This window comes from Mycteria americana, chromosome 16 (assembly GCF_035582795.1).
Source record: "Mycteria americana isolate JAX WOST 10 ecotype Jacksonville Zoo and Gardens chromosome 16, USCA_MyAme_1.0, whole genome shotgun sequence".
Taxonomy (NCBI): domain Eukaryota; kingdom Metazoa; phylum Chordata; class Aves; order Ciconiiformes; family Ciconiidae; genus Mycteria; species Mycteria americana.
The window spans coordinates 6,931,206-6,956,793 of NC_134380.1; the positions used below are offsets into that span (position 1 = coordinate 6,931,206).

At 49.8% G+C, this 25,588-nt stretch overlaps 1 protein-coding gene across 3 annotated transcripts in view; it reads left to right on the forward strand.

Annotated features, from left to right (window-relative positions):
• Positions 1–940: 940 nt before the first annotated feature.
• HID1 (HID1 domain containing) overlaps positions 941–25,588 on the forward strand; it is a 33,313-nt gene continuing 8,665 nt past the window's right edge. For all 3 annotated transcript variants that reach the window (XR_012778124.1, XR_012778125.1, XM_075518884.1), the window contains exons 1-13: positions 941–1,156; positions 9,438–9,587; positions 11,892–12,062; positions 14,850–14,963; positions 17,797–17,903; positions 18,380–18,496; positions 19,262–19,484; positions 19,885–19,941; positions 20,038–20,178; positions 20,594–20,684; positions 21,359–21,510; positions 24,340–24,418; positions 25,090–25,254. Coding sequence is in view for 1 of the 3 variants with exons in the window: in XM_075518884.1 (XP_075374999.1) it covers positions 1,091–1,156; positions 9,438–9,587; positions 11,892–12,062; positions 14,850–14,963; positions 17,797–17,903; positions 18,380–18,496; positions 19,262–19,484; positions 19,885–19,941; positions 20,038–20,178; positions 20,594–20,684; positions 21,359–21,510; positions 24,340–24,418; positions 25,090–25,254 (1,633 nt within the window). In the remaining 2 variants the exon portion in view is untranslated. The remainder of the gene's footprint in view (positions 1,157–9,437; positions 9,588–11,891; positions 12,063–14,849; positions 14,964–17,796; positions 17,904–18,379; positions 18,497–19,261; positions 19,485–19,884; positions 19,942–20,037; positions 20,179–20,593; positions 20,685–21,358; positions 21,511–24,339; positions 24,419–25,089; positions 25,255–25,588) is intronic.

Sequence of the window (25,588 nt, forward strand, 5' to 3'; positions counted from 1 at the left end):
GCTTGCAGTTCATAGAGCTGCTCGGTGCAGAAAACAGTGATGATCGCTCACAAGGCAACACTGAATCACCTCTAACAGCTGCTTTGAGGTGTACAGTGAGGGCCAAATCCTGAATTCCCAGTCCCTGGGGTTATAAGACATCCTCTCCTTGCAGGTGGGTAGAATTTCATTAGGGTTAATGGGTCACCACATGCAACGAGCTCGTTACAAGGTGCTTGTACAGGGTACGTGTTACAAGCCTGCTTGCTCCTGGCCCCTTTCAACCCAGGGCTAGGAAGAAGAGGCTGGAACCAGCCATTCCCCGGCACCCTGCTGTACCTCCTGACCATCCCAGCTCAGGGCCAGGCTGCTGAGAGCAGCCGAGCAAAGGGGATTCAGGGGACAAAGGCTGCAAGCAGAGGGGAGGAAGAAGGGGGCAAGAAAGAGGAAGAGGGAGCTGATGGGGTGGGGGGGGGGAGGCAAAGGCAGGGGAAGAAGAGGAGAAAGGGGCTGTCGGGAAAGGCGATGGGTGGAGGGAGCCTAGGCCAGAGGGGAGAGCGAGGAAGGGCTGGAGGAGGAGAAGGGCAAAATGAGGAAAGCTGTGCTCTGCCGTGGGCCCTCATATGGAGAGGGGAGACGAGAGAGGATGCTGGGGGAGCACGGCCATGGGGAGCGGGAGTGAAGTGTGGGCGGAAAGATGGAGGGAGGGGAGGCTGCCAGAAGAAGGATGACAGAGGGAAGGGGCGAAGCGGGGAAGGGACGGCAGACGGAGGTGGGAAAGGAGGCGAGAGACTGGGGCGAGGAGGAGGAGGAAGGTGCCTGCAGAGAGGCAGCGGGGCGGGATAGAGGGCTGGCGGCGGGGCCGGCGGAGGAGGAGCCGCGGCGGTGGGCGGAGGAAGGGATGCGGGAGAAGGGGAGGGAGGGCCGGGACCTGCGAGGCCGGGTTTGACAGGAGGGAGGGAGGCAGGGAGAGCCGCCGGCGCGGGGAAGGGGGATGGCGGCAGCGGCGGGCCGAGGAGGGGAGGCGGGATCGGCGGCGTGAGGGGACGGCCCCGCCCGGCCCTGCCCGCCGCGGCTGGCAGGCCGCAGCCCCGCCGAGCCGGGCCGCACCATGGGCAGCGCCGACTCCAAGCTCAACTTCAGGAAGGCGGTGATCCAGCTCACCACCAAGACCCAGGTGAGGGCCGCCATGTCGGGAGGTGGGTGAGGTGAGGAGGGGGCCGCCATGTCGAGAGGTGGGTGAGGTGAAGGGGGGGGGCCGCCATGTCGGGAGCCGCCCGCCTGCCCTGAGGCGCGGCGTCCGGCAGTGAGGTGGCCGGGGATGCTCGGAGGCAGCCGAGGAGGGGTGACAGGCCCCTCTCCTCCGGCCCTGCGCCGAGCCACCCCCGGCGCTGAAGGAAAGAGGCGGCCGGGCCGCTGCCCCCGCAGCCCGACCCTGGTGAGCAGGGCCGGCGCGGGTGCCTTGTGCGTGGGGACAGGGCTGCACGCTGCTGGGGACCCGCAGGGCTCGGGGCGGAGGTGACAACGCCGCCGCGGCCGGGGGCTTCGGCCACGGCTGGCTCTGGTCCAGGCTCTCGCGGTGCGGCCTTGCCCTGAGGCTGGGGAGCCGACGGGGGATCCGGGCAAGCTGGTCCCATCTGCCGTGTCGCTGGGCTCCAGAGGTCTCGTGCGGTCGCGGAGGGGGAGCAGGAGTAGGGCGGCGAGGCTGGGCTGTGCCTCGGGGCACCGGCCGGCTCCTGGGCAGCCGTCGGGTCTGGCAGGGCCGTGCTGGTAGCACGGCAGTTGCTGCCTCTGACATCTTGCGCTTTGCTAAACAGTGTCCTGCGGTAGCAGATCGAGATGCTGCTATCGTAAGGGATGTCCACAGCTCCTAAGCAGGTTTACATCACCACAAGGTTTGGCAATGCCCCCTTTTCTGTATTCCCCCCCCCCCAAATAATTAGTGGAGAATCTTGCCCTGTTTTGGGGTAATGGCAGATTGAAAGGGCTGTTGGCCAGCCATGCTGTTGGGGTGAGCTTTTTGCAGCAGAAGCAGCTTCCATCTGTGACCTGTGAAATACTGCTTTATTTCTGCAGGCTGAAGAGAAGAAGGAGTTAAGTGAAAGGGAGTCAGGATGGTGTGTAGGGAGGGCGGTTGCCTAGAGGTCTAACAGATGTTGCTCATGTCCTGGGAGCTAGTTTAGTTCTTGTCTTAATTTGGGAGCCCAGCAGCACGCTGGCAGAAAATTAGTAGACTATCCTTCTCTCTAAGGAGCAGAGGGATTTTGCTCTGTTGAGAAATTGCATCTTGGGTTCTTCTGAGCTACAATGGAGAATTGCTGTTCTAAGCCACCTTTGGTGGTGAGGGAATGACAGCTGCTAGGAAAACTTGGGAATGATGGCAAGAAGATATTTAACAATGGGGACTGAATTCAGAAGAAAAGAGTATGGATGCAAAGGGATAAAGAGTCATAGGAGAAAATCTGTGTGAAAACTCAAGAGACAAAGACTAAGACTGGAAAATGGATCATAGAAAGCAAGGCTGGAAGAGCTTTTGAGCAATCATGTTTATACTTTCTAAAGCAGTATCTCTTCTATCTGCATTGTTCAGGAATGGCTTCTGTGAACATGTTCTTAAAAACCTCCAATTGTGGATGTTCCACAACATCCCTAGGCAAAAAGAGAAGTGGATGAATTAATGTTTTAAGGAATTCTTCCAAAGTTTCTTCTGGATGTCAAATAGTTCAGAGTGCCTTTAGCTTTGGACTGTCCTTCCTCCACTGGGAAACATGCTTATAAAGTGAGATGGGGGGGGGGGGGGGGGGAGAATCAAGCCTATAGGGATCTTCTCGGTCTGCTGTTCACAAAGAAAATCCTGTATGAGGCAATCCTTCAGATCGCCAGCCAAGAAGAGAGTGCTCCCCTTCCGTGGTTTATCGACGTGTGTAATGAAAGAAGATTCACTGGGGCCCTGAATAAAGGAAGGAGGAAAAGCTTCATTCTTGGCTGCATTCATTTCACATCTTCACGGTCTAGGTGAGACTAACTGCCATGTGGAAAAAGGGTGGGGTGTTGGCGCTCCCATATTTACATACCATAGAAGGGCACTGGTGTTTGCTTGTGCAGGATGCGTGACTGGACTCTTGTGGAGCCATCTGAGCTCATACCAGCAGCAACCTCCATGTAACCTCCTAGTCCGTGAAACCCTGGGTTCAAAACCAGGCTGCAGTGGACAGAGTCAAATCCCCACTTCAAAGGTATTAGCTCAAAATACGCTTTGCTTTCTCAGCAGCGTCTCCTTTTTTGCAGCTTCTCCTCTGACATTAGGTAGCTAGACAAATAGATTTTCGTCAAATCATTGGTAACATGAAATGGTGAGCTTAGTAATGTACTATGTGATGTTTCCTAAGGCTCTGATGGAAGGAAGTGGTTGAGCAGAAAGCACTGTTCACTCACTAGTGAAGGTTCAGAGTTAGCACTGAAGTAATATTTTTCTTAAAAATAAGTTATTATAATCTCCAGGCTTTTGTTAATTAAAAAATATGAGTGTTCCCATGTGAACATTAAAAAAATTAAATAAATCTGTAAGGAACATAACACTTGAATGCTTGTACCACATGTGGAGCCCAGAACGTGAAAGTCGCACCAAGTCTGGACACAAATGAAATTGACTTTAATTGATTTTTAATTGCCAAAGAGAAACTCTGAAGATGTAAGAGTATTAGAAAAGAAAAATCACTTCAGAATGATTTCAGTGATTAAAAAAGGGCAGTAGTACCAGAAGGAAGGAATTAGCTTATGCTACAGATGTATATTAATAATCACACACTGAGAAATGGACTTTAGTATTTTTTAATAATACGTATATATTACATTACACTGCACATGTTTAAATTGATAGGGCCCATCCTTTTAATAATAAACCAGGTGTGCTTTATCATAGAGAATGTGTGAGCCCTCCCAAATTGCCCATAAAAGTGCTGTCTACTTAACAGGTGAAGGGAAATGTAGGTTGCGAGTATGACAGCTAGTCAGTGGCAGAGCAGGGAACTGAAGCTGGGAGTCTTAACTGCTGGGGAAACATGCTTTCTTTTCTCAGCCAGCTGGCGATTAAATGGTTTCTGCAAGCAACCGACTGGAAGATAAGAAATTTTGATCTTGTGAACTAGCTTGTTAGATTTTAATGCTAGCTGTGCCTCTGCTTTTAAAGAGACAGGAAGGATCAAACACTAGGGACAAGCTCCAGTCCTTTCTTTTTCTCTGATGTGCAAATGCAGTCATACAACAGGCTGTTAATTTGAGCCTGATAAAAGTACACCTTATGTTTAGAGAGAGGTTGGTTTCTGGTAGTGGTTTCTGATAGTATTCCAGCTTGATTCAAGTATCCAAGTCTCTCGCGTTAATCAAAAGCAAAGCTGTTTTCTTAAAAGCAAAGCTGTAACTAACACTTCATACAGCTGACTTTTGTCCTAGGCTTTCCTTGTCAGACTCCCACAAATCCCACTTTCCAGTTTCCTTTGCAACACGATCTGTGCTGTGGGAGCAGAGAACTGGCAACAGGCTCATGTGGAGCGTCTCCTTGATTCTGCACTGCTGACCACAAAGACCCTACAGAAAAATTTACTATTGCTCCGAAATCTGTGTGGAGCTCCTGTCCTTGGCAGCAGGGATGAAATCTTGCTAGTTATTAACGTTTTGAATAAATCTGTCCTCAGACTTTCCTTATGCACAGTGGCTCACAAACAGGCGGTACAAAGGTGTGTGAATTGCCTCAGACTAATCTGCTGGCCCTGCAGGGTTGCCTGATCTCCTAGAGCTCAATCAAGTGCTGCTCTGGTCATTACGTGCCACAGTTCTGCCTCATTTGGGATGGAAAGGAGCACGCTGCTGTTACATATTATCTGAGCTTGCATAGTACTGGCTAGAAACCCTGGTCAGGGGCTAGGGCTCTGCTCTGCTGCCGAGTCCCAGAAAAAGGAGAGGTCCCTGCCCCAAATGCCTCGCTGCCTTGGCTGGTGGGATGCTTGGTTGGTGGGTTGGCAAGAAGCAAAAGGAGAATACAGTGAGCAAGACTAGTGGCTGCTTGCCCCCTTGATTCTCTGCTGGCAGTTTGCAGCAACCTCAGAATTGGCTTAAGGACAGTCCTCTGGAAGGGACCTGTGGGAGGCATTGTTGGGAACAAGCGTTCGATGTCAAGGTGTAAGTGCAGAGGTCTTGGTTGGGAGGAGGGTGCAAACACTCACCCTGCCTGAGTTTGTGAGGGATTGTATCTGAAAGAGAAAGTGAAGGTGGTACTAGTGTCAGACTGAGGACGGTAACAAATGGGGGGAGGCTGTGCCTTGGGACCTTTTCCTGTTTACAGGACATGGTCAGCTCCACTCTGTTTTCCTGTTTCCTCGGATGTATCCTGTTTGTCTGGGGATTGCCTGTTCAGGGCTGTGATTCTCTGTTCAGTAATTGGCAAGGTGCTTGCAAACTGAGCGTCTTCCTTTTCCGACTCCTACAGCATGCATGTATGGTGTGCTTTACAGTCTGCTTTAAAGAACTGGAAACCCAACATTTGTAACTACTGGGAAATGAAGACTGGAGGTGTCCAGTAGGACTGGTTCCGCCTTTGTGTGGCCAGCATGCAGGTGGGAGGTCTTTACACCTTGCACAGGTGAACTGAAGGCAAAAGTCTCCCTCCTTGCCCGCTCTGAGATGTCACATCACCTCAGTGCTGCCCACTATGTTCTCAGCACTCTGCACTACAGTCATCTCTTCCCTTTGGTGTGGAGAGCTTGGTTCAGGCAGCAGTGTCTCTCTCTGCCAGTTAGCTCTGTAACTTCAGCAGCCTCTGCAGTGGGGTGCACGGGGGCTCATGGACTTCCTTTGCTCTCCACGTGTGCCAGTTGTGTTTCCAGAGTAGAGTTGAGCTACCGATCCCTTGATTCTTGTGGCAATGATGAAGTTCTCATTCTCTTTGCACTGCTGGTGCAGAGCTGGTTGTCTGCACTGTGTTGGAGGCACATCAGGCTCTTTCTTATCTGTGTGCTGAAGCTCCTCACCAAGAGAGGACACATTTGTGCTGATCTGGAGGATCCGGAGTGGCCCCAGCTCAGAGCATTGCTGGTGACGATTCAGATCCTCGTGAGTTCTTCTGGTTAAAGCACTGTCAAGGCTAACTGCGGTGCTGTGGGATTTGTTACTGCAGCATGTGCAGTACCAACGCTTGTAACTAAATCTTGACATTTCCAAATGAAGATATCCATGGCTGGTGAACAAGACTGTTCTAGGTCTCTGTATTTCCCTTCTCTGTGAGCTAGATACAGGTTGTTGGTGAGCTCAGCATGAGGAAACGGATATTTAGATCCCCAGAGATGCTGTGTGCAGAATACAGTCTGCTTAAAAACATCCAGTAATGTTCTGTCAAGGAAATGAATATTATGTGGATCAAGTAGCTTCATGATGCCAGACTGTTAATTAAAACAGGGGGGCTGTGGGGATGTGAGTGACTCAGTACTGAATCCATGTCCCAGGATTGTACATGGGATACCATCTGTTGGATGAGGAGCTGACTTGCTGCAGCTATTAAAAATGAAAGAAATGGTGTTTTAGCATAATCTGCTTGCCAAGATGGCAGCCGTGACATTAATGTGGCTGCAGCATCCAACGTTGCAGCTTGGGTAATTGCTGCTATGCTTCTCTACCTCCATGTAATTTTAGTCAGAGACCGTGTTCTTCAATCTGTCTTAGCTGTTGCATTACCATCTGTAAAATAGCGGCTGTGTTCAACCTCTGAGGAGGCCTCAGGCTAGCGGGAGGTAAAGGGATCTGTGTCTACTGGAGGGAAATGGTTTTCTCCTTCCCTTCTAGATGAGAGTGAAGCCATTATTTATGCATGATCTCTAATTAGCAGCAATTGCTGCTCACTGTTGTCAGTGGGAGTGGCTGTGGCAGGCAGCCAGTAGGTACATGTGGCAATTATACATGCGGTTGTGGTACGTGGTTTGAACAGGGGTGTAGGAAGCGTAGGATGTTTCGTGCATTACATAGATTGGATTTCCAAATACTTGGCTCTTTTTGAGGAGTGTAATTAGAAATGAGATTTGCAAAATAGCTTTGCTTCCATTTAAGCATTTCATGCCCAGGTTACAAAGAGCACAGCTCCTTCACACACTCAGGAAGCTGAAGGTCAGGCCGTAAACACTTGCCTCTTCCTGCAGATCCCCTCTGAGGACCTGTGGTCTTGAACCATGTGGAAAAAGTTGCTCTTCCCTTGGAAAGAGGTTTGGTGGCAACTTGCTTTGGCCAGCTGATAAAATGAAGAGTGTTCCATCACTAGAGCAGAGTTTAAGAAGATGCCTAAATACGTGTGGGTTTTTTTCTGGTTTTGCTTTTAAAGATCGGGGAGTCGCTTGGGCTGATTCATTGCATAGCTGGAAGTACCAGGACAAGGGATAAGCAGCCTCTATGGCACTGGAGCGTTAAAGCAGAGAGCTGCAGGGCAGTAACCTGCTATACCAGTTTGGGGGTGGCCTGCCTGCCTGCCCCTCTCACTTTTTGGCCTTTGAGTGGTAGTGACGCATCACCTGCTTGCAGACTGTGACTGTTAATTCAGGAGGTGATAGCAAAGGGGGAAATGCAGCACTTCTTGGTGTCAGAGCTGTGAATGAGCTGTTCTCCCCGGAGTTGCGTCTTGGCTGCATTTAGAAACAGGATAGAGCTGGGCAAGTTTTCTGCGTACTACAGCAGAGCTGGGAGTGGGCAGGAATTGTTTAAGTTAAACACACGTTCATATTTTTGTCCCTTTCCCATCTGACATGGTAGACCCACCCACGGTGCTGAATATCGCAGTTAGAGCTGCTGTTTGCTTTAGAGCCGCTGCACATTGCAGGCAGGAGGCTTCTCCTCGCCCCAAGCCAAGGGCTGGAGGTGCTCAGGCAGATGGCTCTTCTGACCTGCTGAAAGTGCCACCATGCCTCAGCGTGGGGAAATGCTTCTGGAAAAGCTTCCCTTTTCCTCTTTTGACTGAAATTGTGGATCCACCTCTGCCACTGCTTGGCATAGATACACATGTATCTATCCCACACCTGTAGCAGGGCCCTTTGGCTGGATGAGCACTCCCAGCCTTGTTTGGGCACTGCCTATCTCTTGGCAAATATCAGCATTTAGATGGGAAGAGCCATGCTCAGTTTTAGGCTGGCTGAAAAGTTAAGTCTTTCCTGATTGTTCAGAGCTCCCAGGCTTTGGATGCTTGAGATGTTGTGTAATGGCGAAGCCTTCTTGTTCGGCAAACAGTGCTGGCATTTTCACCTTTTGGGGAGCGACAGGTCATTGCCAGGCTTCTGCAGAGCTGAAGGCGCTGCTGGCCTCGTGTGTTTGAGCCAGTGTTTGTCTCTGCTTCACCTTGAATGGCCAGTGCTGCTCTCTGGCTCTGCAAAGCCATAAAGGGCAAAGCAAGGTCCAGTCCACTTTGTTCAGCCGCATATAACCTGACACCCAGGTTGTCATCGTTGTTGTTTTGATTTCTAAGTTGATGCCCTGCTCTCAGGAAGAAGCTGGGGGAAATAACATTGGGACACTGCAGCCAGCTGTACAGAGCTGTCTTTCCAGCTGCAGTCTGGCAAACAGACCATCCTCGTGGCCAGCATCCCTAGCACTGGTGTTGCAGGGGGGGCTCAGGGAGAATCGTTCTCTCCCAGTGAAAAGGGGACAACAGTGCTGGTAAAAGAGGGGTTGTCTGCACCTGCAACACCAGAAAAGGTAATTGGGAGAGGTGTGTGTCCAGGCATAGGGAGCGGGCTTCTCAAACCACAGGTCTGAAATGGATTGCTTTTTTTGGTATCTCAGTCTCCTCCTTCCATCTTCCTCTTTGAATTGCACACTTAGTGCTTTTTAAGAACAAAGCCTTGGCAGTGACCAGCTGCACTGAGTCCAGTTCCCCATAAATATTTGATTTGGAAAGATCAATTCTGTTGCATCTGTAAGTGCTTTGGGGCAGGTCTGTCAGTTCCGTGGGTCTGTTTGTGCCCTAATGTGAGTTGTCCCTGATTGCTTCCTTGAGACTTTGGTTACAATAGAAGTAATTCCATTGCACGCTCAGGGCATCCTTGGCTTGCTCTGAAGGTGACACAATACATGACAGCAGCCTGGCCCATGTGTGTTGGTAAAGATCTTGTAATACATTCCCTAGGTTGCAGACAAGCAGGAGGCCTCATATATGTTGTGACTCCATGAAAGATTTGGAGAGTCCCAGTCTGATGTAGTTGGTCACACAAATGTCTTGCTGCTCACCCCCTTGCTGAGGGGATGGTCTGTTTGGGAGATCAAATTGGCCAAAGCCCTGGTAACAAAAGAGGCTGAGGTACAAAACCAGTGCCAGTATGTTTTATTGAACTTCTGTGCCTGGTCACATCCCCAAGCCAGGCATAATCGCTAATGTTTGGACCTCATAGAATGGAAGTTCTGCATCTGTAACCATGTTTGTCTCTCCACAGCCCGTGGAGGCAACAGATGATGCGTTTTGGGACCAGTTCTGGGCAGACACAGCCACTTCAGTGCAGGATGTCTTTGCCCTTGTACCAGCTGCAGAGATCCGAGCAGTGAGAGAAGAATCGCCTTCAAACTTGGCGACTTTGTGTTATAAGGTAAGGTTGGTGCTGTCTTATTCATTGGTGCTATGCTAGTAGGGGGTGTCCCTGGATCAATAGTCCTGTGGCTCCCCAAGGGAGACAGGTATCATATTATTTCCTTGTACCACATGCTGTGCTTGCTTGTCCTGGTCTCCTCCTGATGGTAACTCTCAGCCCTTCCTCTCTTGGTTTAGCACAGACCACAGCTGGCATTTGCTCACTTTGGAGCCTTTTTCCTCTTGTCCCTTTCCTGTGTTTCACCTTGCCCTTTTGGGTCTTGCCTGCTATGTAAACTGCTTCCTGCTTAGGGGACTTTGTACCAAGGCTGCATATTTGTGGGGAGGCTGGTACATCTGATTCCCTGTCTGCATCTAACTGCTTCTCACCATGCATCAGTCTGGCTTCAAGCCGATAGATCCCAGAGGGATGTGGAGATTGACACTGTACAAGTGCCTGGATGAAGTTGGGGGGAGATCTTAAGACTTTTCTTCCTTCTGCTGTGACATCAGAACATCCCTGATGCTGCTTCTGGTGTTGCCATGGTCTTTTCTGGAGCACAAGGGACATTGACTCACATTTCCTACCCTGCCAGGTTTGGCAAGTTGTCAAGCTGGTGAGCGACAGCTTGAGACTTATTCTGCCTGGGAAAGTGCAGGTGTTAATAATGCTCCTGATTTGAGCCGTGCAAAGAGTAGCCTTGAATTTGTAGTATTGGAAACATTTGGAATGGCATTTTCCCAGTTTTAAATGGTGGTTGTCGTCCTGTTTTTCTTTCCTGCTCTACAAAATGTGAATGAGACCTACTGAATCATAGTGAAGGTACCTCTGACTGGGAATCGTGCCTCAGACAGATGCCTGTAGTGGATACTTGAGAAAGAATACAAAAATGAAGAAAAATGGAATGGTTCTTCCCTGGCTTCTGGCAATCAGCAGCTTGGGAATTGAGAAGGGCTGGGGAGACGCGTACTGACCACATAACCCCTTTGTCTCTGTGCCCTCTGTCCCCCAAAACCAAGGCTAAAATATGGGCCCTTCTCCCTGCTGGAAACGGATGTGTTGGGAGACCTTCTTGGTGCAAGGCTGTTTATTCAGGAGCCCTAGATCTTGGGATATCAGGGTCAGAGGAGGCTGCAGACTCCTGCAGTGCTTTTCCCAGGCTGAGGGCCCTGACTGGTGCCAGGTGCAGTGTGCCACTGGACTTAGCAATGCTGCATGTTTGTGGAGAGCACAACAGCATGGCTGAAATGTCATTTGCAGTCATGGCTGAAGACTCAGACTGTGCAGAGTCATAAATGTGCCTGAAAAAATAGTTAAGCTCAGTCATAGAGTAGTGTGTGGACAGACTGAGACTACGCAAACAGCATTTAAATAGCCATTAAGGCAATGACGCAGGCTAGCAGAGTCAGTGACCCAGACAGTCTGCTATGAAAATAAGCAGCTACACATGACCTCATGAATTAAAAAGCAACAGGGTGAATCCTTGGTAAATGTTTTGGCTTTCATTCCCCCTCTGTTTCCCCTTGGGATCAGAGAGTAAGAGCAAGTGGGTCCAGCTGCTGGGGGAAGGAGCTGCCCTTTTCTGTCCGTGGGTAAAATCTCCTGCCGCTGCCTCCTAGGGCTGTGGTTGCTGCCTGGCAAGACCCACATCCTATTCTCAAAAACCCAGTGTGACTGTCCCCATTGGCAGTTTCAGTAGCGATTGGATGGACTGCAGAGACTCAGCCCAGAAGCTCTTTCCAGAGCAGCAGTCCTATTCACAGGGTCACTTAAATAGCCACAGACAGCAGCTTACCTCCCACCTCCTGAGTCAGGAGAGGTCCCTGCTGTAATCGCAACAGCACATACAGATCTGTCAGATTTCGTGTGTTTCTGTGCAATCTTCCCCTGCCAGCACCTCACCATGCAGCACAGTGCTGCTGCCTTGGTTCTGCCTGTGTCTCATGTAACTGATGTGGCTGATTAATCTGATCTGCTCTTTGCAGTGTGTGGTGTCATGGAGCAGTGCTGGAAGGAGCCTTCTGGTGCTGTGGCTGTCTGTCTCACATGGCATGACACGTGTGCTGCATGGATTAGCCCTGGCATGTAAGGTCTCTTGCAGTGGGACAGTAGAAATTCAAGAAGGTGTGTTTAAGATCATTAACCCTATTTCTGCAGTGTTGCAAACAGCAACAGCACCTGTACCATTGAACTCTGAGAAAATGGGCTCCAAGGACTGCTTATAACTCTATGTGAGGGTGTTGCCAGCAGGACAGACCTGCCCAAGTCTTGCTAACTTGTGTCTGGGGCTTATGCTACCTGCCTTGGTTTTGTTTCCTTCAGGCTGTGGAGAAGCTGGTGCAGGGAGCAGAGAGCGGCTGCCACACAGAGAAGGAGAGGCAAATCGTCTTGAACTGCTGCCGGCTCCTCACCCGTATCCTGCCTTACATCTTTGAGGACCCAGACTGGAGGGGTTTCTTCTGGTCAACTGTCCCTGGGGCTGGCCGAGGAGGGGTCTGTCTCTTGGCACTTATTCTTCTTTCTGGAGGGTAAAGGGGAGGCTGTAGCAAGGAGACCCTATATACTTTTGGGGGCAACTTTATTCCAGTTATTCAGTTATTTCTATTTGGTCAGAAATTAGGTGGCACTTTCTAAGTTCTTTTCCTTTCTTTGAGTCTTGCTGCTCTTCCTCTCGCCCTCAGCTGCTTTGTTTAGCACAGGTTGCTGCAACATCTGAATATTTCACTTGGATGTGTAGCTGTGGGAGAGCACTAGTATGTGAGGGAAGGCTTCTCCAGTATAACTGAAGGTGTGAATCGAAATGAACATGAGAGCAGTACTAAAGGCTGCATGACTTTCTTAAACCGAAATGACCTTATTCCATTAACTAAAGTTGATTTAAGATTGAAGTCAAACTGAAATAGGGTGTCATTTCCACCGATTTTACAATGTCACATTTAAAGCAAATAGTGCCAGAGAAGCTCTAAGCGTCATGACTCAATACCCTGCTTATGAGCTGAGTGATACAGTTTTAGCCAGGGGCCTAGCCTGATAGGTGAAGCCCACAACTGAGCAAGAGTGGTTAAAGAATTAGATACTGTTTCTGGCTCTGTCAGTGATGTGTATAACCTCAGGGGAGTTTCTGAACCCCCCTACATTTCTCTATCTGGAGAGCAGGCACAGTAGTGCTCTTCTGTGTCTCTCAGAGGAACAGGGTGAAAGTGCTTTAGGATCTCCTGCAAATAGGAGAAATGATGTTGAACACACAGTTTAGTTAGGCCAGGAATTTGCCTGCTTGCTCCCTCAGCAGCTGCCCGCTCTGTGCATAGAGAGCACTCTCCTATGAGTTTCTGAATCTGCAGGTCAGCGTGGCTGTACTGAAGAGTGTGGTTTCCCCTGAATTGTAAGTGTACTGCAGTGTTTTTGGGGAAGGTTATAAAGGATCAGCAGTGGTTGGTACAGTACAAACTTTGCACCTTGCGTTGTCTCTGCCTGTCACCTCTAATCTATTTGCCTGAGGCCACTTCAAGGGGCAGTTCTGGGCAGTGGAAAAGGAAGTCTTTGCTAGCCCTGCTGTGTTATGGGATCTGTGTGATTGGGAGGGTGGTGGTTGTCCACCCTTTCATCCCTGTAGGGGCCAGGGAGTGCTGGAGAGGCTTAACAATGGAGGAGCTTGTTTTGGGAAGGAATACACGGGGTGCCTGGTGCTCTGATCCAGCCAGGCTGCTGTTACAACTATTTTTGCGCCTTGTTCAGTAGTTGGAGGAGAGAGTTTCTCAGCCTTAGAGTGGTGAGGTCACCCCAGGGCGATCCAGCCCAGTGCATGGGTGCTGGGTTTGGGAGCCCTCCCGCTTCGGTGTGCCTCCTGAATGTCAGGGGAGCTGTTGTGGTTCAGTGTGCTTCATCATTTAACCATGTGCAGAAGCAGTTTTAAGGCTGGCTGAACTGCCTGGCAGGGGATAACAAATAAAGCTCTGAGAAGTTAGGGAAGCTGGGGTCATGCCTAATCTAGGGGCAACTGCTTTGCTGTCAGAAGTCTGATTTATCCCTGGAACTGAAGGGGAAGATGATATGCCTGGACCATTAGTAAATATCTCTGCGATTATCCTTCATCTGCTTCATAATGCAGTGATGGATGGCAGAGCTCCTGGGGGACGGGTGCCTCTCTCTGTAAGGAAGTCTGCAGTGTGTACAGATCTGTTGGTTTGTTGTGTGTCACCCATTTTGGATGTGGTGGTACCCAGAGCCTGCAGGGACTTTTTCTGGCAACTGAGGTGATGTTAGCAAAGATCATTCTTGGAAAATAAATCCCCTTGGACACTAACACTTTTCATTTGATCTCTGACCGCGAGCCCAAGTAAAAGCATCTTTGCTGTGCTGGTACCATCCATCCTCTCTGGGCCTCTCCTTACATCCGGGATCTGTTTGACAGTAGTCTTCCTGCTGTCACTGAGACAGACGTCAGAGCCACACAGGCTATTATCTCTGTTAGCTGCCTGCTGTGATTTAAGAGCCATGAGTCGTGTGCAGACTGACAGAGGCCTGGCTGAGATAGATAAGCTCCTGCCATTTCTGCTCCCTGCCTTTCCCTCCAGCACCAGTGTGTGGTGGGGAAGGCCTCCCATCCAGGATGTTCTTTGACAGGCGGGATCTGGCAAGGTTTCCCGTGGCAACGGCTGCAGAGGAGTAGCCATGCATGATTCAAGTGATTGCTTTGAACGCTGGAGACTACAAAATCCCCTCTGCTGTCATGCTTGCTCTGCCATGGCTGAGGCAGCCCCTTGCTGAGCATGGTGCACGGCCTCTCCTGGTTCTGTCACCTCCAGTTCTGGGCAGCCCATGCAGGACTTTGAGAGGTTTTACACCTTATTGCTGCTGGCTGGCTGCTTCTTATTGCTGCTGGCTGGCTTCTTCCTATTGCTGTCTCTGTGCACCATCCAAATCACCTTCTTTCATGACTGTAAAGCCCTCTTTTCTGTAAATGGTTCTCTTTCCTTTTGTCAAACATCTCCATGTGGCAAGGTCCAGTGCTACTCTTCTGTTTCCACGACAGCTCTAGGCTTTTGCTCAGTTTAATGTCATTAAAGAGCTTGTTCCTATTTAGTCATCACCTTCCAGGGGGCAATGTCTTTCCTTTACTGGCTGAGTTTCATGTGTTTCTCCCTCTTGTTCCTTTGTAACTTCTTGCCTCCCTCTGTGTTCTTGGGGAATGTATCTTCTCTTGCTGTGTTATACTAGTGTTACTGTGTGCTCTTTGCTAGTCCTAGGCTGACAATACTCTTCCACGTTTCTCACTTTTAGGGGGATGAAGACGATGAAAACGCCCGACCACTGGCTGAGTCACTGCTCCTTGCTGTCGCAGACCTGCTCTTCTGTCCCGATTTCACTGTGCAGAGCCACCGGAGGAGCACGGTGGTAAGTTGAATTATGAGGTTATCTGCATAGAGGTAGATTAGCTGCATGGTGAGGGGTACCCTGGAAAACCCCAGCAGCTTCCTGCAAACCTGCAGGCAGGAAAATACGGAGTCGCTGAGCTTGAACCCACAGTGACTAATATTGATCAACATCTTGGGTTCGCTGTGTGGTGTTTGTGCCTTCTAAAACAGATGTTCTGAGGCAGCTGGGTGAGTCTCAGCTGGAGTGGCTGACACCCCCACACTACAGCTCGCCCCTCAGGAGAAGGTGGTTGTGCTGGCAAACAACCGCTCTTCTGTTGTTGCCATTAGAGCAGAGACCTTTAGTACCTTGTTCCTTTCACTGGTGATTTGGTGCAGTCTGGGGCAGGAAGCAGCTGTTTGCCTGATCGCAAGTGCTGTGATGTGAATGAGTAGATGGTCTCTGTTGTGTCTTTCCACCTCCTCTCCCTCTTTGTATCATTGCAGCAAAGACAAATGTGTTCTGATCTTTATGGTGACTGTCTTTACTTCAGAGGAGTTCCCTGAAGCAGGGATCTCCTACCAGGTGTGCTAAGGACAGATTCTGGTGCATCTCCCTCCCTCCCTATCTCTTTCTCTCTCCCCGCCAATGACTCTCTGGTGTTTCTTGTAGGTCCAGTCTATAAACAAAAGTGGGCAGCCCTCCTTTTTGGTATAGCTATGAAGTAAATTAAAAATGAACATGCTAAACCACTGTGTAATTGATGGCTGCAAAATTCCCTGACAAACCTGAGTACTAAATTGCTTGCTTGAAGTTTCTGGGTACTAGAAACAGGGTTAAAATCTGTCACCTGAGGATGAAGGGTTGAGACTGGATCAGAGCCACATGGGTGTGTGCTAAGAGTAAGTGGGAGTGTGGCTGAAAGAGATGGACTTGTATTGTGCTGTCACTTGGGATGGATTGCACAAGTGGGGGTGACAACAGTTTTTCCTGGGAGAGCCCCCCCCCACCGCATCTGTGACTTCTCCCTCGGCAGCAGCCAGCCTGGCTTTCCAGGGCTCTGGGCAAGTTGAATTAGACAATGAGATCGTGAATGCTTTATGTTCCTTGCTGTTAGCTGCCTGTCTGCTGCCTGCAGCCTCTGTGGTCTTTGCCTAGCTGTCTTCCGTCTCTGGATCTGGTATGACCTGTGCTCTTGGGTCTGACTACTGGTTAGGAGCAGAGAGATGGGTACAAGTACCTCATGCTTATGACAGAACAGCGTATGGCCCTGGAGATACAGATTGTGGTGGATAGTTGCTGAAGCAGAAATGAGTAGAGAGGAAGAGTAAGACCTGGAAGGGAATGGGCAAAGGAGACCCAGGAGTGACCCATACTCTTTTGCTGTTTGCCCTATTGAAGTCAGCCCTGGAATTATGGCTAGAAATTGGGCATCCCTCTGTCATGCGCAGTGCCTGCATTTCTGTGTTTTATCACCTACTTGCAAAGGCTGAACTCTTTGAATACATCAGCACCTGATTTTTTAGGCCTGGACAACTGTTATAATGATGGCTAGTAACATGTTGTCTCCTAGTGTTCCTGCTTAGTCACACATGGTAGAAGCAGGTTTGTGGATGTAATTGCATTTCTTTCCATGAAGCCTGTGCCTGGCAGGAGATGTTCAAGATCTGGTTGTGGAGGGAGGTCTTGGGCACTCCAATCTCAGCAAGAGTTGTTCTGAGGAGCTTGGTGAGAAACCTAGCAGCAGGTGAGCTCCAGCCTATCTGTAGGAAGTGAGTAACAAGGCAGGAAAAGCCCAGACTGTGCAGGAAGCTGCAGTTGCTTCCGTGTTGGCAGTAGCTGCTGTCAGCATGCTGGTTTTGTGGGAGTCGTGGTTGGGTGGTAAGTGCATCTTGGTTGCCCTCAAGCCCTGCTGTCCTGAGATCAGTGCCTTTGTGGGAGGGAGGAAGGAAGGGAGGTTATGCAATGGGAACCCAGAGCAATTAGAAACAGTCCTCTGATCTGCTTTCCCCACGTGCAGAGAGGAAAAAAGGCAGGTGGTAGAATTTGCTTAATTAAACCCCAGAAAAGAGACAGCCAAAGTGTGCCAAGTGCACTTGATGCAAACATATTCATCTGGGCCCTTGCTCCTGGTCATTCCTGGAGGGTTGACAGGTGGCTTTCAATGGCTGCTTGTCTCTGTGAAGCTGCTTCAACCCTGACCTGACCGACCGTGACAAAGAAGAAGGGAAAACTGCTGTGGTTCATCTCCTCAGCTTGCAAAGCAAGAGTTTGGGAGTCCTGCCAGCAGCTGTCAAGGGACTGGGAGGGTTCTCACTAGGATAAATAACATATTTGCAGTCACCTTCTTGCTTTACCTTCTGAAAAGCAAGTCACAGCCATATCCACTTTTATTATAAATGAGAGTTAATTTGTTGCTTCTCCTGCCTTTGGGGTGCAGCCATTGCGAGTCGCCATTATGTGGGTAAACTCAACATGACATGCTCTGAGATCAGGTCGAGGTGTTGAGCAGGACTGAACCCCTGTATGGTGCTCTTGATCTGCAAAGGAAAAGCCCTGACTTGGGCTGTGTCTCATGAGAAAGGAGGAAAGGAGAGGAGATGGTGATGCATGCAGTAGTGAGAACAGAATGTATTTTGGATCCTTTGGCATTGGGTGACCCTTCCCAGTGGAGGTGGCTAGCATTGCACTTTAGCATGCTAGAGGAAGGGCCTCATTCTGCATGCTGCATGGTACTAATACCTGTTGAAGATAAGAGGTCCTCTGTCAGGTGCTCTGTCACGTGTCTGCTCTCTGAACTGCCTTGGATACCACTAGCGCTGTAAACTCTTGCTCTTGCCTTCTGTGGTCCAACCTCTTATTTCTCCCACAGGACACAGCAGAAGATATCCACTCCATTGACAGCTGTGAGTACATCTGGGAGGCAGGAGTGGGCTTTGCTCATTCTCCACAGCCTAACTACATCCATGACTTGAACAGGTAAGGGGGTCTGCAAAGGCAGAATGGAAAGAAACTGGGCTCTAGAGAGGGGAATCTGAGAGGTGGGCTCTGCTTGCCTCCTCGGGTGTATGTGATTCCTAAGGGGCTTTCTCCTTGCTCCTTTCTGAGCTAACAGGGCTGGCAACACAGGAGAAAAAAACAGCTTTCCTTCTGAATAGCTTTTTTGTAGTATGATACGGGAGTCGGAGTGTCTGCCACAGGAACTGGCAAAACATAGCTGCTTTGAAAATGCCTAGGAGCCCTGTACTATATTTCTTTTTCATAATGCAGCAATTCTGCTGAGCTTTGTGCCAGTGACAGCAGTGTTGCTTATGAAATGAAATGGGCTTAGCTCTCTGTGGGGAGTACTTTTTAGATGGGACTTATGTGGTGGTGTGGTAAGTGATTGTGCCTCCTGTGCCCAGTCTCTGCTCCTGAATGGCTCCAGGCCTTGGCTGCTTCTTCCCTTGTTTCAGGACAGAGCTGCTTAAGCTGCTGCTGACCTGTTTCTCTGAGGCCATGTATCTGCCTCCTTCCTCGGACAGTAGCAACGCCAACCCCTGGGTGCAGTTCTTCTGCTCTACGGAGAACAGGTGAGGGTGAAAGGAGGGGGACTGGGTGCCAGGGGGAGAAATACCTTCAAATCTCTTCCATGGAGTGTGTTTGTAATGGGGGACCATAGGACTTGCTACGTCCAACATCTAGGGGCTGTTGTACTTTTTCTTTGTCTCTGTCTTACATACACCCCATTAGCATCTCTGCTTAGTGAGAATTGTTCCTCAGCAGCGAAAGGAGAGACTGAATATGGTGCTCACTGGAGTTTGGTGCAGGACTGATCCCTGTCCTGTGGGAAATGGCAGATCCTGTTCCCTGCTGTAGACCCTGTTCCCTGGTGGGGATGGTGGTGTGGTGGCACTGCAGCGGGCGGTTTGTGGTGTTGGTGGCGGATGAATGCTGCCCTCTAGTGACATTGTCTCACTGGGACTTTCAGCTCCTCGGGTGACAGTTGCTCATCTGGGGGAGCACAGTCCTGGCTGAAGGCAGACAGTTTTGTCTTTCCAGAGTCTAGAGAGCTTTGAGGTCCTGTCCCCTTTTTCACATTGCTGCATAGGATTCCTCTGGGGGGGCACACGGCCTTTTTCACCTCCCCTTCCCTCTCAGCTGTAGTCCAGGAGACCAGCTGGGAACTGGAGTGTCAGCTCTTGTCTCTGGGCTGCTCAGTCATGGGCCACTGTTAGAGAAGATGCTAGTGTTTTGTCATGACCCCAGACTGTTGGGGAGAGAGATGCCTGTCCCTCCCCAAGGCAGCACCTTTTGCTTCCTGTTTCTGCCTTCTGAGAATGTTTTCTCCTCCCCAGACATGCGCTCCCACTCTTCACCTCACTCCTGAACGTTGTCTGTGCCTACGACCCGGTGGGTTATGGGATTCCTTACAATCACTTGCTTTTCTCTGACTACCGCGAGCCCCTGGTGGAGGAGGCAGCCCAGGTGCTGATTGTCACTTTGGACTATGACAGCTCCACCAGTTCAAGTCCCACTGTGGATGGCACAACCACTGGCACAGCCATGGATGATGTGGATGTGAGTGACACTGGGATCTGTATTTGCTGCTCTCCTGAACTCCCTGTGGTCTTCTTAAACCAGCTTGCATTGAATGTTGACCTGTAGGGCCCAGCACCACTCCTCTCCTTGCAGTCTGCTATCTCTGGCCCAGTCCTGCTTCTTTTCTGTAGGTCACTAAACAGCTGTAGATGACCAAACCACTAGGCTGTGGTCACTGACTTGAATCAGGAGCATGTAAGTGAAAAGGCCCTGACTTTATGTTCCCTGAGGTGCTCTGTCTCCTAGCATTTAAAACTGGATTATTCAGAGAGGAGAGCTGAAGAGAGAGACATTAGCCCCCAGAGCCAGTGGTTACACTTTGTCTTCCTGAGTAAACCTTGTTGCCAGTAAGCATTTCACTCATTTTCTTTGAATGCAGCCTCCCGGACCAGACAATCTGTTTGTGAATTACCTCTCAAGAATACACCGAGAGGAGGTAATGTGCTCCTATCCTGAACTATTTCCTGTCTGATTTCATGCTGATTGCATTAGCCCTGGGCCCACCACGGTGTCTTTCCTGGTCTGTTGGCAGGATTTCCAGTTCATCCTGAAAGGAGTCGCCCGCTTGTTATCAAACCCACTGGTCCAGACCTACCTACCAAACTCTGCCAAGAAGATCCAATTCCATCAGGAACTCCTTGTCCTCTTCTGGAAACTTTGTGACTTCAACAAGGTGTGGATCTGCTTCTTGTTGAGCTTTGCCACACCTTGCCTGTTGCCCAGAGCCTGGTGTAGCTCTGGCTGGACCAAGCCCTGGTGAAGAGCTGTGGGCAGGTAGTTAGCAGTGACTCTGTGGTACTCTGGTCAGCCGCATTACTCCCTGCTGGGTGGGTTGTGGGGGTCTGGCTCCAGGGAGAGCTTGTGAGAATGGCTGCAGCTCCTTGAAGGTCAGTGCTTGAGGTAAATGCAGGAGCAGGTGTTATAGTAACTCTACAAATAACACCAGAGTTGAGGAGATGGTGCATACACCAGCCTTTCTAATGTTCTTGAGAGACTAATTAGCTTGAGGCTACCTGGTCTGAGTCCTGTGGATGGTGCAGAAAACCAAATATGCTTGTGATTGTCTGAAATTCTCCCCTTTCTTCCAGAAATTCCTCTTCTTCGTGCTGAAGAGCAGCGATGTTCTGGACATCCTTGTCCCAATCTTGTATTTTCTCAATGATGCCAGAGCAGACCAGTGTAAGTTGGTTATTTTCAATATTTGGGATGATCTGTGCTTGAGAGTTGAGCTAGAATGTTTTTAAGATGCTTTCTCCCTACCACTGAGATGCAATAGCATCTCAAGTGTATGTTGCTAGCCTTCTGCAGGCATAGAGTAGAGTGGTTCAGTTAGCTGCGTGTTAATGTTTGTAACAGACTAGAAGCAAGACATGGTCTATACCACAACATAGGGAAGGGAGATCCTTAGCATGTGTTAACCCATTTTGAGTCCTTATGTCAAAAACTGTGTCCCTGATCCCATGAAGAGGGAGAAATGAGCAATCTGCTCTTGCCTTGGGCGTAAATCAGGCATAACTCCTTCACTGGGTAGTGGAAAGTAGTTGTATCTTTCCTACTATGGTGATGGGTTTACATCAAGAACATAATGAAGAAAAGCATGATCTGTCCAAGACTTATCATTGTACTGGCCCCATAGATGTGCTTGGGAAGGACACTGGTACTGGCAACAGAGGGAGCTCTGTGTGGGATGTCCCTTATCAGGATGGTCTGGTCTGTGCAGTTTTTCTTTCAGTCCCATAGTGTTTCCCCTCTCTCCTCACTGCCTTTCTGTCTTTGGGAGTCCACTGGCCTCACTGATGTGTGGTTTTTGGGGGTTTTTTTTTCTTTTTTTTTTTTTTTTCTTTTTTCTGCAGCACGAGTGGGCTTGATGCACATTGGGGTTTTTATCCTCCTGCTTCTCAGTGGGGAGCGTAACTTTGGAGTTCGACTGAACAAGCCGTATTCTGTACGAGTGCCTATGGACATCCCTGTCTTCACAGGGACACATGCAGATCTGCTCATCATAGTGAGTATAGCTCCAGCAGTACTCTTCTGTCCCTCCGAACTCCTGTTTCATACCTCCACAAATAATTGTCCTCCTTCCTCCTTAAATATACTTGTCCTTCCTAGATTGTCAGCCCACTGAGTAGCTAGAAAGTGTGTGGGATGCATCCAAACACCGGTGAGATCTTTGCACGCTGTTAACCTGAGGTGATGTGTCTGGCAGGGTGCATATGCATGAGGTGCAATTCCATCTGCATGAGATGATCCCAAAGAACAGGATCCTGGATGGCGTTCGACTGGTGTCTAAAGGACTGGGACTGGCATGAGTGGGGTGGGTCCATGGTCTCTACCAGACTTGATTGCAGGTGGGGAAGGCAGGAAATCTGACTGCATTGCTGGCTCTGTCCCAAGTAACCAGGGTTGTGTAGAGCACGTCTGTCAGAATGGGAACACCAGTGCTACCAAGTTCAACCCTACAGCTTTGGGTTGCTGCAAGGTTTCATTCATCTTTCAGTCTGTAGTGCTGAGGGCCACAATACTGCCTACAAATAGCTGTGTGTTTTGCAGTACCAGCCTCAGGTGGTACCCTCCTGTCATGTTAGTGCTCATTTGCCAGAGAAGAATCTCTCAGCAGCTTCTGATAAACCTCCAAAAGGAGATTCCCATTAGAAGGAGTAGGAAGAAATGTGCCCACCAGAACTGTTCTTGACGCTATGTGTTTTGCTATTACATTCCATTAATCTTAGATCATCTCTGTATTTTCATTATGCTGCAGGTCTTCTCTACAGGCGTGCCAGCTAGAGGTGGGAAGGGCAAGACTGGGAATGTCTGAACTGGTTGCGAGGCAGTTGAATCTTTCCATGTCTGAGGGTATAGTTGAGAAAAATAGGACAAACATTTGAGTTAGAAGTTTGCACTAAAATCAAATATGAAATGATTAGTTCTGTGGCATTTCAAGCAGCTATCATTAGGGTTCAGAGTCAAAATTCATTGGAGGTGAAGATGTTTGTTACTTCCTGGTGGTTTATTTTTGTCTCAGGCTGCCTGTGCATTTTGGAACAGCTCAGTCAGTTTCTGTTTGCAGTGTTAGAGCCTTAATCAGGTCCCCAAAGGATTCTTGTAAATGAAAGCTTGTACACCTGGAGTGCAAGTCTGCAGTGAGAGCAGCCTTCCCCACCTGTGTAATTGTGGAGTGTGCAGGGCCCTGCCTAGGAAGGAATGGTGTCAGGAAGTGATTAGTGTGGGGGTGGCACTGGTTTTGGTTGAGAGGGTGCTTTGATTTTGAGATCCACCCGAGAGTACTGAAGGAAGTGGCAGGTGTGCTCACCAAGCCCCTTTCCATCATTTACCAGCAGTCCTGGCTAACTGGGGAGGTCCCAGTTGACTGGAGATTAGCAAATGTGACACCCATCTACAAGAAGGGCCGGAAGGAGGATCTGGGGAACTACAGGCCTGTCAGCCTGACCTCGGTACCGGGGAAGCTGATGGAGCAGATCATCCTGACTGCCATCATACGGCACGTAGAGGATAACCAAGGGATCAAGCCCAGCCAACATGGGTTTAGGAAAGGCAGGTCCTGCTTAACCAACCTGATCTCCTTCTATGACAAGGTGACCTGCCTAGTGGATGAGGGAAAGGCTGTGGATGTTATCTACCCAGACTTCAGTAAAGCCTTTGACACGGTTTCCCACAGCATTCTCCTGGAGAAACTGGCTGCTCATGGCTTGGACGGGTGTACTCTTCGCTGGGTAAAGAACTGGCTGGATGGCCGGGCCCAAAGAGTGGTGGTGAATGGAGTTTACTCCAGTTGGTGGCCAGTCACAAGCGGTGTTCCCCAGGGCTCTGTGTTGGGGCCAGTTCTGTTTAATATCTTTATCAATGATCTGGACGAAGGGATCGAGTGCACCCTCAGTCAGTTTGCAGATGACACCAAGTTGTGCGGGGGTGTTGATCTGCTTGAGGGTAGGAAGGCTCTACAGAGGGATCTGGACAGGCTGGATCGATGAGCCGAGGTCAGCTGTATGAGGTTCAACAAGGCTACGTGCAAGGTCCTGCACTTGGGTCACAGCAACCCCATGCAACGCTACAGGCTTGGGGAAGAGTGGTTGGAAAGCTGCCTGGCAGAGAAGGACCTGGGGGTGTTGGTTGACAGCCGTCTGAATATGAGCCAGCAGAGTGCCCAGGTGGCCAAGAAGGCCAATGGCATCCTGGCTTGTATCAGAAACAGTGTGGCCAGCAGGACCAGGGAAGTGATCGTCCCCCTGTACTCGGCACTGGTGAGGCTGCACCTCGAATACTGTGTTCAGTTTTGGGCCCCTCACTACAAGAGAGACATTGAGGGGCTGGAGCGTGTCCAGAGAAGGGCAACGAAGCTGGGGAAGGGTCTGGAGCACAAGGCTGATGAGGAGCGGCTGAGGGAACTGGGGTTGTTCAGCCTGGAGAAAAGGAGGCTGAGGGGAGACCTTATCGCTCTCTACAACTGCCTGAAAGGAGGTTGTAGAGAGGTGGGGGTCGGTCTCTTCTCCCAGGTAACAAGTGATAGGACAAGAGGAAATGGCCTCAAGTTGCACCAGGGGAGGTTTAGACTGGATATTAGGAAATGTTACTTCACTGAAAGGGTTGTCCAGCATTGGAACAGGCTGCCCAGGGAAGTGGTTGGGTCGCCATCCCTGGAGGTATTTAAAAGACGTTTGGATGAGGTGCTTAGGGACATGGTGTAGTCATGGTCTTGGTAGTGTTAGGTTTACGGTTGGACTCGATGATCTTAAAGGTCTTTTCCAACCTATACGATTCTGTGATTCTGTGATTCAGTAAGGTACTACCTTGTTCAAGAACTCCTTCCTTGCCATAGGTCTTTCACAAGATCATAACCAGCGGACATCAGCGGCTGCAGCCTCTCTTTGACTGCCTGCTCACCATCGTTGTGAATGGTAAGCACTATGTGCGGTGTGAAACCACAACCCACAGAGGGGACAGCTCTGGCTGCTCTCACTCCCCTCTCCTTGCGCTCCTACCTGTGCCCCCTAACATTGACCTGTGTCAGTGACTGCTGCTGGAAACTGATCCTTTCTAGTCCGTGCTGGAGGTGCCAGGTGCAGATCAGACCTGCCTGCAGGGTTATGGCCTGGGCTCAGTCAGATGGGGCAGAGGGTGGGACAGCAGAGTCCCTGGAGCCCCTCTGGGGTGGCAGAAAGGCATTTTCCAGAAGGCCTGGTGAGGGTGGTTAGCAGTACTATCCCTTTCCAGCAGGGAGTGCCACCTCCCCACGGTGGCAGTGGCTTCCCTTGGGCTTAGTGAGTGTCCAGGTGGCTCCAGTTCTGTAAGTTTTTCAAGAGGCATGCCAGAGATGATGTTACTAGTGTAAAACTACACAAGACCCTCTAAAAGCAGAAATGCCTGCTTTTACTAGGCAATATCTCTGTTTCACTTCTTTTATATTTGGAAATGTTTCTGTGGAACCCTGTTGGGCTCAGCTATTCCATGAGGCCTTCCCAGAAGTGCAGGGTGGGAAGGTGGTAGGAGCAACATTTTTAGTGGTGTATTCACGTGAACAAATACACCTTGGTTCTTTCTCCATTTTTCATTTGTTTGCCTTCCACAGTGTCTCCGTACCTGAAGTCTCTTTCCATGGTGGCTGCTAACAAGTTACTGCATCTCCTGGAGGCTTTTTCCACCACCTGGTTCCTGTTCTCTGCTGTCCAGAACCACCATCTCGTTTTCTTCTTGCTGGAAGTTTTCAACAACATCATTCAGTACCAGTTTGATGGTAAGAGACTGACTGCTGTATTTAGTGGGTTTGCAGTAGTTTAGTCCAAAAGAATGTGAGATGGAAGTTCAGAGAAAGTCCAAACAGATGAGAGAAGGGAAGAGAAGTGTAAAAAAACCAGCTACACGGAGACTTGCCTAGGATTGAGAAGTTGGGTTAGTAGCTAATCAGTGCTGGGTCCTGACCCAGACAGATTGGGTTAGAGCAAAATGAGATGACAGCTAATTGTTAGCGTAATCTCAGCCTCCTGCAGACCAGAAGATGAGATGGGTAGAGGGGAAGAAGAAGGGAAAGTGAGTGCGTAACGCTTAAGTTGTGACTAGCTGCATGCTGC